Source organism: Sapajus apella, unplaced genomic scaffold (assembly GCF_009761245.1).
Source record: "Sapajus apella isolate SASKATOON/1434 unplaced genomic scaffold, GSC_monkey_1.0 scaffold11, whole genome shotgun sequence".
Lineage (NCBI taxonomy): Eukaryota > Metazoa > Chordata > Mammalia > Primates > Cebidae > Sapajus > Sapajus apella.
The window spans coordinates 37,184,784-37,199,506 of record NW_022436951.1 but is presented as its reverse complement, the minus strand read 5'-3'; the positions used below and the strand labels follow the sequence as shown (position 1 = coordinate 37,199,506).

The 14,723-nt window shown below is 49.2% G+C and overlaps 1 protein-coding gene across 2 annotated transcripts in view; it reads left to right on the top strand.

The window, feature by feature from the left end:
- Positions 1-14,723, top strand: part of ADAMTS16 (ADAM metallopeptidase with thrombospondin type 1 motif 16) — a 195,189-nt gene that overhangs the window by 157,694 nt on the left and 22,772 nt on the right. For both annotated transcript variants that reach the window (XM_032279138.1, XM_032279137.1), the window contains 3 exons: positions 8,863-9,064; positions 9,167-9,361; positions 11,703-11,927. In XM_032279138.1, the coding sequence (XP_032135029.1) occupies positions 8,863-9,064; positions 9,167-9,361; positions 11,703-11,927 (622 nt within the window). The remainder of the gene's footprint in view (positions 1-8,862; positions 9,065-9,166; positions 9,362-11,702; positions 11,928-14,723) is intronic.

Below are 14,723 nucleotides of genomic sequence, written 5' to 3'. Positions count from 1 at the left end.
TCTGCAGGACAGATCAGCAGACCAGATGCCCAAGAAAGAGTTCAGTATTGCGGTTCAAGTCTGAAGTCCAGAATTCCCTCCTTTTGGGGGACCTCCTTCTATTCAGGCCTTCAACAGACTGGATGAGGCCCAGCCCCGTTATGGGAGGTCATCAACTTCACTCGAAGTCTACAGATTTCAGTGTTTATCTCACCTGAATATGCTGTCACAGAAATGTCTAGAATAATGCTGGGCTAAATATTTGTCTACTGCAGTCTAGAGAAGTTGACACATAAAATTAACCATCACAGACTCAGCCAACATGAATATCAGATACACAGGAGGGAGTAGCTTTGCTGGAAAATGGGGAAGCAGGGTCTGTGTGATTTGGCGGCATCAGGAAAAGGCTGGAGGGTGAGGCCAGGGGCATCCCACTTCTGGGATGAAAGGAAGGCAGGTGGCAGGAAGGGAAGAGGGAGCAAAGATGGGGATCGCTGGCTTGGATGCCCATTACCCACCAGATGGAGATGTCTGTAAGCAATGTCTACAGCTGTGGAGCACAGCAGAGAGGTTGCAGAAGTCATCACCAGACCGAGAAGAAGACTTCTCTTACTCTGATGAAAAAAGTAGATGGAGGGAAAAAATGACTTTAAAAAATGCACACATTATATATACCTGAAACATTTATTTTCACTTAAAAGACATATATATGCATTCATTTGCTAATTCTTTTAATTGAGGCCAAAACTTTTTTTGAGCAGGCCCCACCTATGGAAGTCTCTCAGTGGGCCATTTCATCAAACATGCTCATGGCATGTGATTTACATCTTGGGTTTCTTTAAAGAAGGATGAAACTTGTCCCATGTATCTGAGTGGGAAGTCATTTTAAAATTTTTATGTTTCCTCAGTATTTTACGTTTGTCTCAGCCACACCTAATTTGACAGCAATGCCGTTTAATGACTGGTCTCAACTGAGTCATCCCAAAGATTTAGCTTCGTTTTCATAGGAACAGCCTTTCTTGTCTAATGCTCGTGTTTCATGGAGCTACACCAAATTTAATCACATTACGCAATTCCAGTAACAAGTTCAGCTGCCATAAACAGATTGGAGGGCAGACGCGACCCATTCCCTGTGAGCCCTGGAGTGGCAGCAGAAGGATGCTGACATCCCTGGGCAAGGTTGGCACCTCACCCGCTGGCGCTTGGCACGGTGTGGGCAGCCGCCAATGTACTTTGCCAAGGGATGGAAAGACGTGGTGAGTCTGATGTGTCACTTCAGAATGACTGAAGAAGAGTTTCTAATGAGGCTGGAAGCAAACCAGTGGGCAGGGAGGAGCCCAGCCAGGCAGCGCATCTAGTGTCCAGAGATGAACGGAACAGACAGGTAGAAAGCCAGCAGGACAGAAGTCGATCAAGCACACAGAATAAATATGCTAGTGCTCTGCCCTCCTGGGACTAGAAAGCTGAGGGGTCTCACACCGGAAGTTATATGCCCTGTGGAAAACCACTGTGTGTTTCAATGCCGGGGTAGCAGAAGAATCTTTGTAACCCAAACAGTGTTCCCAGTAACCAGGATCTCCATTACAACCTTCCACGTCCAAATACAGCGTACGTTTCAGATCTTGCCCTGAGGGTAGAGCATCCTTGGCTTGGAATATCTCCGCAGTTTGTAAACTGGGCTGTTCAGGAGGCTTGAGAGGATGTTCATATTGGAGATCACTACCTTTATGTTTCAGATCTCTTTATTTCAATATTGGAAGAGTCAGTATATAAAAGGAAGCAGCTGGGGTCCATCCCGGCTCTGAAACCCCTTGGGTTCTGGGAGGGTCCCCCTTTGAGAAGGAACTCAAGCTTCCATGACTGCACTCACAGAGGCTAAGTCACGGGCTCTGGGCCAGCAGCCTGCTGCAGACATGCTCTTCCCAACCAGGAGGGCTGTGCAGAACCAGAGAGGCTGCTCCACAGAGGAGCTCAGATGGGCTTTGCCGAGATGCTAATGACAGGGAACGAAAGCATCTGTTTTCTCTGGAAGAGTCAATTGACCAGACTCTCCCGCCATCCCCAGTTTTTGTATTGGCACATTCTAGTTAGTTCTCATAATGGTTAAAAAATATAAATAGTACAACTTTATTACAAGAAATTGAGGCCGCAAAGGGGAAGGGAGAGTTGCTCAGAATTTTCATGGCCAGTCTCGGGGATTTTCTGAAGAGTTGGATGTTACATTTCCAAAATCATGTTTCCAAAGCTGCCAGCCATCCAGGCCCTCAGGGCATTGTACAGTTTCAGATTCCTGATCCCTAACCCCTAGAGACCAGGGCCATCGGATTTCTGGTTCATACAGAACAGGAGCGAGACCAGGAATGTGCAGGTGTTTGAGAGTCCCACAGCAGCTGCCCCTTTGTGCTATCCTTGGACATGAGAACGTTGGATGTTAAGCCTGGTAAAGTGGAGGGAGTTACCTCTTACACAGACAGGACTCAACCTCAGATGCAATCAGGCCCAGATCATTAGGTTGCCTGCCCGTGTGTTTCCACCCCAGTCGTTTTTAGTCCACAGCAAAGGTGTTTGTAGTAGATAGAAATCGTTGGCACAATGGGTGGGTGTTGAAGGGGCACAGCAGTGACAAGGGAGAGGTGTCCTTCCAGCACAGAAACCTGAAGAGGACAAAAGACTCTCGTTCTTTTGTGCAGACCAAGAATGATTCTGACTTTGACAACAGTGCTGTTTTGGAGAGGGACTGGCAGTCGGGTGTGCATCTCCTTGGTTCTGGGAGCTCAGTCTCCACAAACATAAGACGAGGCTGGTAAATGTGACAATGCTGGATCCCTTCCCAGCGCATAGAGGGCAAAGATGGGGATCACTGGCTCTGGATGCCCTTTACCCCCCAGGTGGAGATGTCTGTAAGCAATGGTTTATACGGCTGTGGAGCACAGCAGAGAGGACGTAGGAATCAACACCAGACAGGAAGAGAAGACTTCTTACTCTGATGAAAAAAGTAGAGTGCATTGCTCTTTCTTCCAGTCTTCCCTGGAAAGCGGGCAGAGGGGCAGCCTCCCAAGAACCACAGTGCTGTCGTCATTTAGAGTTGAATGGCTTCCCTTTTAAATAGGGATGCAAAAGCCCCCAGTGTTCTGCAGAGGAAACCCTCAGATGAGGAGTTTTTGTTGAAAGAGGGAATTATTGAGGCTGTCTGTTTTGAAAAGCGAGGTCAGTTTCTTTGGTCTGTGTGTCTCATAATTCCATGTTCCCTGTCTTTCCCCCCGTCAGTGAAAGCTCTGTAGATCATACTGATTCCTTTTAAGATAAGATCTGATGACAGGATGGTGAGACAGGAAAACCTGGTAAAAATGGCATGTCGGCCTCAGAGCAGTAACTCTGCACATACCTTTGGCTGCTCACAGTCCATGAAGTTGACGCCCTCAGCCCTGCCTTTGTGGGGAGATTTGATGTCCTCGATTTGGCTTTGTGTGTTTCAGGAAAGAAAGCCTGCATTTAGAGATGAAAACAATTCAGTGTTTGTGTCTGGCTGTAAACCTCTCCTTCGGTTTCACAAGCCAAGCAAAGTGGTTTGACTTTTGAGGCTGAAGAAAATGAAGTGACTGTCAAGTCACAAGCTTCCAAATGCTCACGGTGAGGCCTGGGGTGCTGGCCCTGTTCCTTGTCAACCAGTTGTCAGAACTAAGTTGTCCGTTCCCATGTGAAAAACCAGACAGACCTTGGCATTAAATCCTAGACGGACACCTCCCAGGAGACAGTCTGAGGGTCCTTCTGTGCCAGACAGTGTCAGGAACATCTGTGCGAACTGTGACTGAGGGAGGAGCTGGCATGTTGCTGTCATTTCTGACGTCCTGACTGTTGGGTTCTGGAGAATTTGATTTCTGATGCACTGACTTGTGGATTTTAGGAGGATTTGGAGACTGGAGCGCTTTGCTCCAGAAGGCACTGGGCGTGGACGTAGTGCATTCTATCTAATAGCTGGGTCTACCTATTAAGCTCATTTACATACCTGGTTAAGGATAACATTGTTTCAGGGCTGGACTTCTACCTCTGAACTTGCTTGGAGTGTCGCTGGCACCAGGTGACACTGATGAAATGTCTTTTGTCCTAGACCCATAGCAAATCTCCAAGCCAGAGAGGAGGAAAACAAGCTAAAAGGCCCTTGGCCACCTGCCACACAGGCTTGGGACATCAGTGTCTTCCAAGTTCTGCTGATCTTGGCCACTGTACTTTCTTTCAGCTTACAGCCGGCCTGCCCTCTCAGTTAATTTGTTAAGTAATGTTCTTCCTATAGAAAAGGCAGATTTTTCCAACTGTCATCTGTTTATTGTTGAATGTGCATTGTTATCTTTAAAACACATTACATTAGATCTCAGATTATACACGTGAACATGCTGCTATTTTATATGATGACAAGATTGTTGCGTCTTCAAAAGCCAAGTAATACTGATCCTGCCAGACCATGCTGGCAGCTGTGTTGGCCCCTGGGCCATTGAGTCTGCAGCCTGTGAGTATCTGAATACAGTTAGTGACATGAACAGTTTAATTTAGAACAGCCTACTGGAAAACTGTGACCATATAGCAGCATGCGGACATCAGGAGTGCCCACGTCCAACTCTGATGCTGAAGAGGCACCGCCTAGTGAATGCTGTGTTCTAATGTTGCCTCACAGCATCCAGCACCTGCCCCGCTGGAACTGAATCCAGCCGGCAGCTGGAGCCCCTACTGTTCATCACTGCCTCTTGTAGGTTTGTCTCATGACAAGGCTTCTGCCGCATTGTTATTCCCTGTCTTTACTGTGTTATAAGACAGGACTATAAAGGAGGCCAAGAGTTATTCTTGAAAACAGAGCAAGAATGGTGAAACTTCAAAAAGAATCAACAGACAGAGGAAACTGAAACTAAATTCTAAAAGGGAGGACTCGGGGAGATTTGCGGATGTGAAATCCACCAGCAGAGCATGGCCGCCCCGGTGGGGCTCGGCCTGTTGCAGCAACTGGGGTCTGCCCAGCACTGGTCTCTGCGTCTGAATCGTCATCACAACACATAGCCCGCTGGTGTGATGCATCATGACAAGGGATTTTACTAAACCCTTTTTGGAAACTTGCATTTTTAAAGAAAGTACTACATACAGAAACCAAAATGTTATTTCAAATTTTTTTAATGGGAAAGAGGGAGTGATTTCGTTGAGAAATGACTAAAGACTATTTGCCATTAAGGATGTTACATATTGATTAGATGATACCAGGAAATCCTGGCTAGGCTGTTGAGTGAAGCTGTAAACTCCATCGCCTTTCTGGGCAGTGCTGAGAGCCACAGAGGCGCACCCCGGGAGGGAGCATTGGGCAGTGGAGGTCCTGAGGGCTTGTGGGGGCTGCGTCTCCAGAGTCCCGCCCTGGAAACCGATTTGGGTGATGCCAGCCACTTTGCATTTTTCCAGCTGGTGGACTTAGGAAAACCAAAACAAAGTGGGAACGCTGTGGCCACCGGTGAGCTACTGAACAGCTTGTTTCTGTTCATGGAACCATGAGACATTAGCACAGAAGCCTGTGTGGAGGTCAACTCATTCGTGAGCTGACATGAAGACATTTCCCTCAAGCTCTGTTTGGTAAATGAAAAAGACACTTGGGGTTTCCAGATGTGGTATGAAGGAGCTTTGTTCAGGAGGATTTTTTTAATGATGTGCAGCTAAGAGAGAAGGCAGAGAGTGGATCGACCCAGTTGGAATGTCTTAAGATGGTGGAGACAGAAGACTTAACGAGGAGGTGTGAAAAGCTCTTGAACAGCCAGCGTGACTTTTACAGCCTCCATGTAGAACACCCGTCATAATGTATAAGGCTGCAGGATTGGGAGAGCAAATGTAAGAAATGGGAGGAAAGTTAAAAACAGCGTGAACGCACGTAGAAGCGGCCACAGAGTAACTGAGAGGCTTTCCGGCAGAACTATCACAGCCAGGAAGCCAAGGACCAATCTTTCATAACTAGCGTTATGTAATTTAGGTGGCTTAACGTGGAATTAAATAAAAACAACACACTAATCGTGTTGACACTGAAAAATCGAAGTGTTACCACAATCCACATGGGGAACTCCTATGGCCCGGATGCGTTTACTTTTTATGTGTACACAAATTTGCATTTTTGGCTTTTTATAATTTTCTTAAAAATATCATCGACTCTCCCCAGTAAACACACTTGGTACAAAATAAATTCAAGGTTTCTACAAACAAAAGTTAGTAAAACTATCACAGTGCCCGGTCTGAAGGCAGTAAGTAATGCAGCCTGGCTGTCGAGAGTTCAGGGTGGGATCGATTCTGTTTCCCATCCAGGAAGTAGCGTCAATTTCCCTCTACTTGGAGGTTCCACCACCTAATTCATCCTCGGGACTTTCAGAAGAGTCCAGACCTTGGCTCTAAAATTACTTGAGTCACAGGCTCCCTGGAGAACTTGAGGAAAGACACTCATCATTTTGCTCAGAAATCACGTCCAGCCAGGCACGCATAGAACTGGGATAGTTTCAGGATGTTCCTAGATCTCTTGGAGCTTGGGGTCCAAACCTTTTTTGTCTGCGTTTTCTTCTTCGGATGCCTGTCTACCTTGGTTCAGCCTGTGGAATTAGAGACACTGAAATGTGTTTATAAAGTTTTTCAAGTATAAGCAAAACGCTTGTTTTGGACCATGAATTTTTATTTATTTATTTTATTGTATTGTATTTTTTTGAGACAGAGTCCACTTTTGTCAGCCAGGCTGGAGTGCAGTGATGCAATCACAGCTCACTGCTGCCTCAACTGCCTGGGCTCAAGTGCTCAAGTGATCCTCCCGAGTAGCAGGGACTTCAGGTGTGTACCACCTCACCCAGCTAATTTTTGTATTTTGTGTGTATGGAGATGGGGTTTTGCCATGTTGCCCAGGCTGGTCTCAAGCTCCTAGGCTTAAGCATTTTCCTCCTAGGCTTATTCCTCCTCCCTCGGGCTGGAATGACAGAGCTGCGATTCCTGGCATGAACAACCACACCCAGCCTAGACATTGAATTTTTTGAAGGCTGAATAAAACTTGCATATACTATCTGCTCTTAGCCATGTTAAAAAATATGTTTACACACAGAAAACAGCAGGAGCAAGAGTGAGGAAGTCATCGCAGTGGTGTTCGTAGGAGGGATTGTGGTGGGATTTCCCTTCTCCTTTATGTCTCTCTCTGTGTAACTTGTGTCCACAAATGCCATTCTCCAGAATACCTCTCCCAGGTGACGTGGCTGCTGCCAGAGGCGCCTCTCGAGTTTCTGGCCAAGCTCTCTGGGCTTCTGCTTTGACACCTAAACCTGAGGGTGACTGTGGGGTTCAGTGTTGGGAACAGGATGGAAGGTCAAAGGAGAAGCCTGGGCATTTCCACAAGTCCCCGGGTTTACCCCGAGTTTCAGGAGAAAATCACTGTTGCCCCAACTCTACTTAGCAATGCTGTAGAGTGGAAGACAGGATGCACCGCACCTGTCCTCAGCACAGACACAGCTGCAGGCAGAGGCTTGCAGACAGCCCCTAGGTGTGACCCCTGGTGCTTTGCACTGATGTGCTGGGAGGAGGTGGTGAGGAAGCCAGCTCACCTCCCATCCCCTGGCCCACCGGGAGTTGCGCAGGGAAATTTACAGGAACAGAAATCATCAAGTCCTCAGAAGTGACTCCAGGAAGAAGCCCAAGCCCTCCTGCCCAGTGAGTCCCTGTTATGGGACCATGTTTCCCCCTTCCTCTTGACAGCCCCTCCAGGGTGCACGCCAAGCCCTCCTGCAGATGGGCTTGTGCAAAACCAGCTAAGGCTTGGTAGACACACTCAGGTGCAGTATCTTGATTAAAGGTGATGCCACTGGGCAAAGCCTGGCTCTGACTCCACTCTGTACCCCGTCACCTGACAACATACGTGTTAATGGGGTATGATTTTATCACTAGGAAAGGAAAATGCATTTACAAGCATCAACAGCTGCTAACAAGTCAAAAGAAAGATAATCAGACATCATGAGCCTCCTGCTGGAAGAATGCATGATCACTTGTGAAATAATCATAGGAGAAAATGGAACCCGAATCTGAAATCTAGATCCAACCACTAAAGAATTAAAAGACAGAGGACAAAGGAACATGAGAACCAGCACCACAGACGTGTAATTCCAGGAGTCCTGTAATGAGCAAAACACACTGTGGGAGACTCAGTGAGGGAAAGATCCGGTTTCTTTAACAAATATATTGAACATAAAAACAAATGAAATTTAAGGGAAATCCTAAAGAATAAAAGAGATGTGAATCTGTTGCAATATCTGGAGTTTATTGGATTCCTCAAACATATTTTATGATGGCATTGATTACACAGCTGGGAAATGGGACACTAAACGTTCAGGGATGTTAAAGAATCATTAATGCTCAAGATGTTATGATGATATTATGATTATGTTAAAAAAATTCCTTATTTTTTAGGGCTGCATACTGAGATATGCTCATGTCTGGAATCACCTTCAAAATGCCATAGGAATTGGGGGCATATGCTGAAAATTGCCAAAGTTGAGCAGACAGGAACCCAGAGTGTCTTATTTTTTATATGTTTGTAATTTTGCATTTTTTAAAAAAAAAGAGAACAGACACACTGTGCCAAATAGGGTTCTTTCCAACTCCACTGGAACCCAAAAGCCAGGGAAAGGGAAGGAATGGCAGAGCATTAATCAGGATCTGGGAGGTGAGAAACAGCAGGGGTAGGGAGAGTCTGGGAGGAATGCTTGCCTGGGAAAGGTGGAACTGAAAATAACTGCAGACCGTGGCTGGGAAACCTCACAGCCGCCTCCACATCAGATGTGGGGCTGCTTCTATCAGAGTGATGGTGCCGTTCCTCACTGAGGTCTCTTTGTCCTTCCACAGCTGGTCCGTGGGGAACTGGAGTGCCTGCAGCCGGACATGCGGTGGGGGTGCCCAGAGCCGCCCCGTGAAGTGCACACGGCAGGTGCACTATGAGTCAGAGCCAGTCCCAGCCAGCCTGTGCCCACAGCCTGCTCCCTCCAGCAGGCAGGCCTGCAATGCTCACAGCTGCCCACCTGCATGGAGCGCCGGGCCCTGGGCAGAGGTAACCTGGGTGGGGTTGGCAAGGGTGGCGGCAGGGCCCCTGCAGGATGTGCTGTGTTGCTTGTGGCCCTCGCTGGGCGCTGATCCTGGCTTTTCCGTGCAGTGCTCGCACACCTGTGGGAAGGGGTGGAGGAAGCGGGCAGTGGCCTGTAAGAGCACCAACCCCTCAGCCAGAGCACAGCTGCTGCCTGACGCTGTCTGCACCTCGGAGCCCAGGCCCAGGACTCACGAAGCCTGTCTGCTCCAGCGCTGCCACAAGCCCAGGAAGCTGCAGTGGCTGGTGTCCGCCTGGTCCCAGGTAGGCATGCTGGTCTCCAGGGAACGAGGCTGGCCAGCTCTCTTCTCAGGGCTGCCTCTTCTCCCCTGCTTTTCCTCTTCCTGCTCCTCTCTCTTCTCCCTTTTTACCTCCACTTGGCTTCCTTGCACTGCCAAGGTTCTGGTCCCTAGCGTTGGACACCCCTTAGACTTCCGTCACCCTCATGGCCTTGCTCAATCTCCTTCGGCTTTTGACATGTCCTGGGAGCATCTCACCCAGAGGATCCACGTCATCATCGCTGGTCCAGCATGGAGCAGAGGAGGGGAGGGTCATGGGGTGTGAGCATGAGAAGAGGGCTTCACTTGTCTCACTGACAGCAGGGCTCTGGGGACTCATCTCACTCCCGGGCAGGTGTAGCCATATTCCAGGAAATGCACAGAGGCTGGAGAGCAGGGAAAACATAGGTTGCTTGGGAAGGAATGGCACCCATTTCCTAAGACAAGTTCTACTTGTAAAAGGAACCTCTCACATTTGTTTTGTTGAAACTGATCGCCTGGTGCTGCAGGAGGTGGGAAGTCCTTTCCTGTGCACCATTCAGGAGCTGCCCTGGGCCCCTTCATGATGGGAATAACGTTGGAATCATGAGTTTGGAATACTGATGGTTTTGTGACTAGCTTTGGACCAGATGGTTCCAAAAGCACTTGGGAAATATTACACTCCACAGAGTGGTAACAGCACCACCAGGCAAGCATGAGCCTGTCTGAAGGGGGTGTTGTGAGATCACCCAGACCTACGCCTCTGCATTCCCACAGCAGTCATGGGAAAAATCTCCTCCCTGACCCCACGCTCCTCAGGGAGGGACCTGGGTCTCATCAGACACTGCATTTTCCCCACCCTTGAACGATGCCTTCTTTGTTCAGAATGGTAGGAAGTGCCAAGCAAGGCATTGAATCCTGTTGAGACAGTGTTTCAGTTTGTCACTAAAAAGTAAGAATCCCCTTGCCCGTTTCAGTGAGCTTGTCATTGCAAACAATGCACTTCGCGTCCCCTTTCACCTGGAGGGCAGGAATGAGCACTCCATAGAACCTAATGCACTGTCATTGGGAAAGACATATCCCCAGGTGCACATCCCTAGAGGCAGAGTCTACACATGATATGTGGGCAGTGTCCAGGTAGAACGTCCTTGCCCTGAAATGTAATACGTGCACACACATATCCCACACCACACACATGCCAGAGCATGTGCCTGGATCAGCAAGCAGCTGAGAGGAGTGTTCCAGCTCCTCTCCATCTTCGACCAGGATGCACGAAGGGCACACCTGTAAGCCTAAAGATGCGAGCGTGAGGTCAGGACCTGGGCAGGTGTTGCCGTCTGGGTTCCTCTGCTGGGAACCTGCAGAGGTCCACTGGGCTGCACAGCACCACCCAGTCCACCCCAGAAGGAGACAGCTGTGCCAGGGACTGGGACCTCTGGCCCAGAGACCCTCCGTGACCAGTCTGTGGTGGGACCGTGTGCCTTGCTCCTGTGTGTTCTCCCTGCAAGCGAGAGCTGCAGCCTCCTGCCCGGCCTGCTGGTTTGCCCAGGGCACCTCTGCACAAGCCAGGATGTCTGCAATATGGATACACATCATTCTTGATGGTTTTCATGTGATCCTATCTGCTTTTTATTTTTAGGCAGAGTCCCTCTCTGTCACCCAGGCTGAAGTGCAGTGACGCCATCTAGACTCACTGCAACCTCTGCCTCTTGGGTTCAAACAGTTCTCCTCCTTCAGCCTCCCAAGTAACTGGGAGTACAGGCATGCACCACTATGCCGGGCTAAGTTTTTGTATTTTTTAGCTGGGGCAGCTCAAGCTTAGAGCCTGCCCTCAAGGAAAGCTAAGGAATTTGCTCTCCGTGCACGCTTCCTTTCCTCACAGGCAGCACTCAGATTCCTAGGGAAGATTGGGAGCCCTGAGTTCCTTCTACCTGTCCCTGCTTTGGGGGCCAACATCACACGTGCAGCGGGGTGGGTTAATCCATGGAGCTGTGGTAGTTACCACATGTCCTTATATATTAAGTTTCAGTATGTTCTAATATCAGTGACAGAACAGCATTTTAATTTTCCAGTGAAATGGTAGCTTTAGAATTACTACCTTTGTGGTTTCTGACTGCCCTGTCCCTATGTATGTCCTATGATGCTGTGCCACTACGACCTCAAGATCTTCTTACTTTTAATGATAGATTTTATAATGTCTTTTAAAAATGCTAAGGTCCAATAATTTTCACTGAATGTTTACCCTTATATAAATGTTCAAGTGGATATCTTTGATATTTTAACCCACAGATTTTGCAAAAAAGAAGAGATTTTTTTTTCACTGACATCTTTTGTTCCCTTATTTTTAGTGCTCTGTGACCTGTGAAAGAGGAACACAGAAAAGATTCTTAAAATGTGCGGAAAAGTACGTTTCCGGGAAGTACCGAGAGCTGGCCTCAAAGAAGTGCTCGCATTTGCCGAAGCCCAGCCTGGAGCTGGAACGTGCCTGCGCCCCACTTCCATGCCCCAAGCACCCCCTGTTTGCTGCTGTGGGACCCTCGAGGGGCAGCTGGTTTGCCTCACCCTGGTCTCAGGTAGGGGAGGCTGTCGGTGTGGGCGAGTGCAGCTTGGGCCTGGGGTTGGCCGCTGGCTCCGCCGATGCTTCTGCGAGGGTGTTTTCTCAAAGCTGGCCAAAGCTACCGAATGAGGCTTTCTTTCCAGGACATGTGCGGGTGGGTGGCCGGTTCCTGGGTGTGGGTGTGGCTTTCTGAGGATGGTCTCCAAGAGTTACTGAATCTTTTAGGGCACATGTGTTTTATTCTAAATGTCACCCAATTAAGTATAAGGAGATGCAATGATTTGGGTAAAATCTGAGCTGAATTCCCCAGAGATGAGTGTGAACAGGAAAGGAATGTGAGCTCTGGAATAAATCGGTGGTTGTAAGTTTTCAGTTAGTTTCGGCCCACCCTCAGCCCCGTTTCCTGCTTGGGTCCCTAGCAGCCTCACACCCACCATGGAGCAGGGGTTCCTTCCTCGGGATCTTCGTGTCTGTGTTCCTCCTTGTTCGAGTCTGTTCCTGTGCTTCCGTCAGACCCCTTGATGTTGCTAGTGCTTCTGCTTTTGGGCCAGGGTGGGCCCAGACCTGTTAGGAGTTCCTGAGGCTGCCACTCCGTTCTCTGCAGCACGCCATGAGCATGTGCGCTGGCTTGTGGCTGCCCAGCAGAGCACCCTTCACCTGGCCTCGTCTTCCCATCTCTTGGCTGGGAAAGTGAGCCTCTTTCCAATTTACACAGGCGTTCTCTGCCTGCTGCAAAGGCCCCGGCCCTGATTCTCTGGTTTCAGAGAGATGGAGGTGGAAGGAAACGAGCGGGAGGGAAAGGGGAGTGACCCTGTGTGGCAGCAGTCCCCCATGTGCGCGCCCACACTGTCTTGCCCATCTCCATGAGGGTGCTTAACTGGGCAGCACAGTGGAATGAACAGGAATCAGTGCAGGGACAACAGCTAACCCCACAGAGAGCCCCGTGTGCAGACGCTGCTTAGTCGACCCCTTTCTCTCTCCTGATGAGGTAACTGAGCCACAGAGTCAGCCCCAACAGCACTAGTGAGGGGCACAAGCCCACCTGCCCACCTGCTCAGTGGGGTCCACATGTGTCGTGTGGCTTTGGAGAACAGTCACTGCTGCATCGGGGTCCTTGGATCTTAGTGATGGTCCTGCCCAGGGCCCTCTGCTCTATATCCCCACCTCCAGGAGGCAGACGGAGGTTGCCTTTCCCGGGTGAGGGCAGCTGAACAAAGACCCGGTAGGAGTCTGTTGTCACGGCAGCTGAGTGGCAAATGAAAATGACCTCATGTGTTTGCTTCCGCTTCCCACCTTATCGAAACACCTCCGCCTAGGCCAGGGTTGCCTGACCACAACAGGTGGCATTGGCTCCAATACACACAAGGTGAAGTCCTACATTTACCGTGCCACCAAGACGCCCATCACCAAGGCGTCCTCCATGGTTTCCAGCATCCGATTACAGAAGGAACTGGGCTGTGGCCTGCGCTCTGTCATTCAGAAAAACTTTCACTGGTCCTTTTCTCTCTCCAAAGACACTTCCCAAACGATCAGCTGGGTGGCTGGTGTCCTAGGAGTAACGCTGTCCGCAGTGTACGCCCAGCCTTTCCTCTCTGCCTGCCTCGTCCATGGTCCACAGAGAAGTCCCTGCTTGGACTCCTCCGTGAGTCCTCTTCCCGGTTTGCCCACTCATCTGCCTCTTCAGGCCAGCCTGTTCTGGGAGCCTGCACTGTACCAGGTGTTGCTGTGAGCTCTCAGCATAAGGAGCCCATGCCATGGAGGAGGGAGCATCCTCCCAGGGACCACCCAACACTCTCACCTCCCCCAGGGCCTGGGTTAAAAGGAATAATGGACAGAAAGCACGCAGCTGTCTGGACACACTTCCTATCCCATTGAGAGCCTCAAGCCAAGTAAGGCCAGCATAGATCAAGGCTGCTCAAAAGTAAATAGGATCCCTGTAATTCCAGCACTTTGAGAAGGCAAAGCAGGTGGATCACCTGAGGTCAGCAGTTCAAGACCAGCCTGCCCAACATGGTGAAGTCCCATCTCTACCAAAAAAAATACAAAAATTAGCTGGACCTGGTGGTGCATGTCTGGAATCCCAGCTACTCAGGAGGCTGAAGCAGGAGAATTGCTTGAACCTGGGAGGCTGAGGTTGCAGTGAGCCTGGATAGTGCCACTGCACTGCAGTCTGGGCGACATTTTGTATATTTACGTGTGTGCGTATTCACACACATATGCACTCACACATGCATACATAAACCACATGCAATCATCCCTCTCTATCCATGGAAATTGATTCCAGGACTCCCCACAGATACCAAACTCTGGGGATGCACATGTTCCTGATAGAAGATGGCCCAGTGTTTGCCTGCAGCCTGCACACCCTCCTAGTGCCTTCGGTCCTCTCTGGATGGTTTATAATACCCAGTACAATGCCCCCATGTCGCTTCCTTCTCACGGAGTCAGTGCAGTGTGTGGTACACTTTTTGGAATTTTTTGAACAGTTTTTCCAAATATTTTTGATCTGCAGTTGGTTGATTTGATTGGTTGATTTCAGGGATGCGGAATGCACAGATAAGGAGGGCTCACTGTCTTTGATATACCATTCATATGTCAGCCATGCACCTAACCCGCACTGAGAATTCAGGAAATGCTTGCTGCATGGCGGATTTTTTTTTCCCATTTATTTATTTTATTGCATTTTAGGTTTTGGGGTACATGTGAAGAACATGCAAAATTGTTGCATAGGAACACACATGGCAGTGTGATTTGCTGCCTTCCTCCCCATCACCTACATCTGGCATTTCTCCCCTTGCTATCTCTCCCCAGC